Genomic DNA, 5,778 nt, shown 5'->3' on the forward strand with positions numbered 1-5,778 from the left:
GGCCGGCGTCTGCAGCGTCCAGCGCCGGACACCGCACCGCAACGGACGCGAGATAACACTCTTTATGTCCGCATCAGCAAACCTTTTCAGCACATGTCATACGTCAAAAAAACCATTTCATTCCCCGGTACATGCTACGAAGTAATCTATCCCTTTCGTACTTGTAATGGTTTACGAGCGTTATTTTGAAAGAGGTACTTTGTTCAGATATGCTCAACACATTGCGCATTAAAAAGATAATATGGAACAAAATATCAATTACGACGGTGTTTATTGAATATAACGACAGCAGGATCATTCACTTTCTACGCGCTTATCTCTTATTTGTTCGACCAAACGTGCAGTTCTTTTACCTTATTCATTTACATTGTTATATTTATAGTGCTTTGTTTAAAAGAAATCCTATCCATATATGTATTCACATATAAGAACACTAAAACATGGCTTTAGATTGTTCAATAATTGTACCGGGAGATTGATAAGGGAACGCTAATAACTTAAATCTTGAATTTTTGGTGAAATACAAATCAAAACAGTAAGTACATACTAATCATACAATACTATAACTACTTGTAATATAATAAATAATGTTTGTCTTAGATTTCTTAATTAGCGAATCGAGACCCCCGCTTTCTAATGATCCAAGAAACAAAGAATTATATAAGGTAAGCCATCCTCCAATAAAATAAAGTTAGTTTTAGTAAGAAATATGAGTTTTATTAACGTGGAGTAAAAAAACAAATTCCTTATGTAAGTTACATTTAAACTGATTGGAACAGTTGTTAAATAATTACATTTGTTTATAAATAATATACATTGATTGTATTTAATTAGTTTATATGTAAGTTCAATGATTCACATTAACTAAGGGTCAAAAAATGCCACATCAATATGTTCGCAATGTTACTTTCTCGATAAAAAGCGTATGATAACATATTCCAATATTATGTCGATGGAAATTATACTAGAGATGCGTCATAGAACAAAAATAACGTTACGGAATTCAAGTTTTGAACGGAAATATGTTTTTATCAATCCGCCTCATCTATGTCCTGTCCGTGATATTGCGGGTTTCCCAAAATCTCAATTTTAAGCTTATACGAAACAGCATTTGTTTATGTAATACTTTGGACATAATTATTACGTTAATTACAACGCAAAATTCATAACCGCCTTAGTCTTAGTATCATAGTAATTATTAAGAGAGCGTCGGTGGCTCAGTGGTTTAAGCACTTAACTTGTAATCACTTAACTTGTAATCTAGGTCTTGGGTTCGAATCCCGCCATTTACCAATGTCATTTTCGACTTTCCTAATTTTCATATGTACATAATTTACCCGACGTTCTAACGGCGAAGGAAATCATCGTAATGCAACTAGCACACACATATCGGCGAAGAAATTCAAAGACACGTGGAATGTTAACCATCCCGCAGTGGACCAGCGAGGTTTACTAGGGCCTTGACATCCTTACGGATAGGCTCCGAGCCCCTCAGTAGAGATGTATAGTGAGATGGAGATTGATGTGAAGAAACTTGCAGTCTTTTGAATTATTTTAAATACAAGGTTTCTACAATAACCATTGCGGTAGATGACCGTAAGTTGTTGAAGCGTACTCAATGTATAAAGAACCATACTGCAGAAGAAATTAGCATGACAAGGATTGATTGTAAACCGATTCATATCTTTTGTTATCTAATCGCTGTAAATAATTTAAAATTATTACTAAGTAGAGGAATATGAAAATAATTGAAACGATTTCACCAAATTAATACTGCATCTGTTATCTTGAAATTGAAAGAGGATATCCGCTCGTTGGCAAAAAGTAAACGCGAAAGACCTCATATACTGCATTACTCATGTTAAAAACTATTTGAATACATATTGTTTTAGTCTATGTAGTGTATATGTGGGTAGGTCAATAATAATGTACCGTCAGTACAACTATTGCACTGATACTGTACTTTTTATTGCAATTTAAGTATACCTCGTATAAGATAGATATGAGGTCAACATTGGCATAGTTTATCCAGTGACGCGGTTTGGCGCTATCGTCGTAGTGGCTGGCACGGCCGGCATCTGGCCGCGCTGACGCCGGCTCGGGTTGCGCCTGATATCGACGTGCGTACTGTCCTGTTAATACAAACACAAAACACACGGAATATTGATTAACTATAATATCATGTTGCACCTTTTGTTTTTATTACGGCAAAAACACGTTTCCCCAAAACATTATCTAACCGTCGATGTAAAGATCTCTCTTTTTCGAAAATCTTAGAATACTACAAATAGAAATACATAAATAAAATGTAAACGCAATGATGCTTGCATTAGAAGATCGTTTGTTATTAAAGTTCGAAATAAGCTTCAAGTTTGAATTAAATATAAGCGAGTTATGTAAGTAAACATTTTTCAAACAGTTTAAAAAAACGACTTCTATAGATTAAACCTTTGAAAAACATGTTACTCGTATTCAAGCGGATTTCGACTTACAACTCGTTACGTCACAATAAATTACCTAATATGGTTGCAATTGCGCAGGAGTGTTGACAAAGGAGAGCGGTATAACATAGTGCCAGGCGCCAATAACGCGGTGGCTGGCACCGCCGGCGTCTGCTCACCGCCTCTGTTACATATGCTCTTGTAAGCCGCGATATTCGGTCACAATAAGAGTTAAATTCGTCAATCAGAATAGTTAAAAGTAAATAAACAGTATAACGGTAATTCAAGATACGCGTAATCCTGTCCTAGTATACTTCACTTCATACACATAAATACTCGTTGTTTTAAGAACATATCAGCTCCCTACGTGTAATGTTAAAAAACAAAGGGAAAAAAATGTCTAAATACAGTGAGGGCAGTCAAAACTCACAAGATAAAAACATCATTAGTGATGGTATCAATTGACGCGTGTTTGCGTACAAATAGGAAATCCATAGATAACGAGTATCCTATTACAAATTGCTGAAATGAAAACTATCTTAGTGCGTACATCCATTTTTAATGAGTGATGAAACTATAGCTTTGTTTGAATAATCATATTTTAAAAGTGCTACGATAAAGTTTTTATTACCTTGTATTTATGCTACATTATAGTATCTTATTAATATTATAAATGCGAAAGTTTACATGGATGGATGTTCGTTAGAGTTTGTTATGATGAAATTAGGTATACGGACATACAGTATACAGACACTAGAACATATTTTATAACATATTTTATAGGCTACTCGAATATAAAATATGTTCTTGGCTACTTGAATTTTTTTAATTTCACGCGAACGGATTCGCGGGCGAAAGCTTGTAATAAATTAAATAAAATTAATTTTATTTTCACTCTATTGCAATGATATGGCAGGAAATAAACATTTGTACATTATATATGTATACTTTTTTAAAATATTTTTAGGCTTTAAGTTACTTGTGTTAGAAACACACTGCTTTTAGACGCCGCATACTACAGAAGGCATTGGGAAAGACCAGGAATGGCTTGACACAGAATAATTAAGATCTCACGTTAGAAAGAAATAGAAGGAAAATAACCGATGCTAAAACAAATCCCATTATTGAATACTCGTTCAAGAATCCATACTCTATAAACAGAAATGAACTTATTTACTAGCTTTCGCCCGCAAAACTGTCCGCGTTGAATTATGAAAAAAATTATGCGTTTACAGACTAACCTTTACATCTATGTAAAATTTCATCGTAATCCTTTCAGTAGTTTAGGCTACAAACTATATAAATAACCATATATAAAATTGTGTGAAATTGTTTATTATTCGTATTTTATTCATTACGTGCACAGTTAGAGTAAATGTTTTTTTTTATAGTTGACCTCGGCGATATCGTGACGTCACCGTCATTGATATCCAAGAAGACGAGTTCCAAAGGTAAAGGGTAAATAATACGAAGGGAGTAGTTTGCGCATATCTTTTTAATACGAGCATTATACAACAATATTGAAACGTAATCGTCAGTTTTGAGATCTGCAGCCAACATGCACTACGGGCGCTCAACAAATAAACATAAACCGCGCACACTAATCTATATAAACAAGTCGCATAAGTACAACAGGCTCTCCCAGGTCTGTACACTAGAGCTATATCACCGGCCGCGCTCCGCCCCCGCCCCCGCGTTAGTAGATCACCTCGTACACGGTGGCCTTCTTGTCGCCGGAGCCCGTCACTATGTACTTGTCGTCTGACGATATGTCGCAGCTCAGCACAGATGATGATTCCTTTGACTGGAATAAAATGTTTCTTTTACAATCTCTTCATCCATTACATAGTTACCATAATATTATAAAGGGGAAAGATTTGTGTTTTTGTTTGTACTGAACTGAAAAGTACTGGATCAAATTCAGAAGTTATTTCATTATTAGAAAGTAGTATTAGTGTAGTGACATAGGCATGTTTTTTAATCCCTGGAGGGGGAGGGGGTGAAGTCGCAAAAGCTAGTCGTTCGGTAGTCGAAACAACAAATTTAACAATTCACTAAATGGTCCATCTCAGTCAAATCATACTTCATACTAATATTATAAATTTGAAAGTTTAGATGGATATTTGTTAGAGTTTGTAGCCTAAATGGCTGAACGGATCTGGATGAAATTTGGCATAGATGTAGAACATAGTCTGGAAGATCACAAGCTACTCACTTTTGTTTTTTTTCATTCCACGCGGACGGAGTCGCAGAAAAAAGCTAGTATATAATAAGAATAATGTTAAATGATATGTAATATGTGTTACCTGGAATATGCTGGCGCCGTACGGCGTGCGCCAGGCGTTGAGCAGGTTGTCCTTGCCGGTGGAGACGAACCACTTGCCGCAGGAGGCAAAGCGCAGCGAGAGCACACACGACTCGTGCAGATGAAGCTGGTACTTGTCCGGCTTCACCGCGTGCAGTACTTCCACGTTGCTGTTCTCCATGCCCACTGCCAGCCACTCGCCTGCAAATAAATTGTTATTATTCTCTATCGATAGATGGCGCTATTATAAATTAGTAAAACTGCAGAGTTTGACGTAAGATGGCGTTGTTATAAATATAGCTGGAATGCTACTTTTATACTAATTGAGGTTCATAATAAGTTCACTTTTTCATCATTTTATTAATGTTTATATAATGCAATAAAAACAATTTAATGCAATAAAAACATACCTGTAGGACAGTAGCCAAGTGAGAATATCTGTGAACTGAAATCGTGTTGCTGTAGTTGTCTGCCTTCTCTTAGGTCCCATGATCTGTGAAAAGAAAACACAATTGTTAACCGATTTATTGCTAAGTAAATAATATCGGACAAAATTGTTCATATGTATTAGACATTTTTATATTTCATTAATCTTACTAATATTATAAATGCGAAAGTTTAGATAGATGGATGGATGGATGGATGTTTGTTATAGTTTGACGCCTAAATTGCTAAGCGAATTTCAATGAAATTTGGCATAGATGTAGAGCATAATCTGGAAAAACACATAGGCTACTACTACTGACTGTTGTTTTTTTTTAAGTCCACACGGACGGAGTCGCTGGCGAAAGCTAGTTCAATATAAAATGTTGACTAACCTGACAGTATTATCGAGCCCGCCAGTCCACAGTTTGGTGCCGTCAGCAGAGATGTCTATGCAGGAGGCGCCGTCCGTGTGACCTTGGAACTGGCGCACCAACGTCTGGTTGTGTAAGTCCCACACCGCGATGTTGCCGTCTGAACAACAGCTGAAGCACACCTGGAATTTACAGATAAGATATATTAGTACAAGTAATTTTATTTATTTTAAAT

At 36.0% G+C, this 5,778-nt stretch overlaps 1 protein-coding gene across 1 annotated transcript in view; it reads right to left on the reverse strand.

The window, feature by feature from the left end:
- Positions 1 to 3,918: 3,918 nt before the first annotated feature.
- The window catches only part of LOC106104720 (protein groucho-like), a 53,964-nt gene continuing 52,104 nt past the window's right edge, over positions 3,919 to 5,778 (reverse strand). The window contains exons 12-15 of the mRNA XM_013284849.1: positions 5,565 to 5,725; positions 5,157 to 5,239; positions 4,748 to 4,947; positions 3,919 to 4,245 (exon numbers count right to left, since the gene is read on the reverse strand). Coding sequence (XP_013140303.1) covers positions 4,138 to 4,245; positions 4,748 to 4,947; positions 5,157 to 5,239; positions 5,565 to 5,725 — 552 coding nt within the window. The 3' untranslated portion in view covers positions 3,919 to 4,137. The remainder of the gene's footprint in view (positions 4,246 to 4,747; positions 4,948 to 5,156; positions 5,240 to 5,564; positions 5,726 to 5,778) is intronic.

The sequence above is a fragment of the Papilio polytes genome, unplaced genomic scaffold (assembly GCF_000836215.1).
Source record: "Papilio polytes unplaced genomic scaffold, Ppol_1.0 DF823399.1, whole genome shotgun sequence".
Lineage (NCBI taxonomy): Eukaryota > Metazoa > Arthropoda > Insecta > Lepidoptera > Papilionidae > Papilio > Papilio polytes.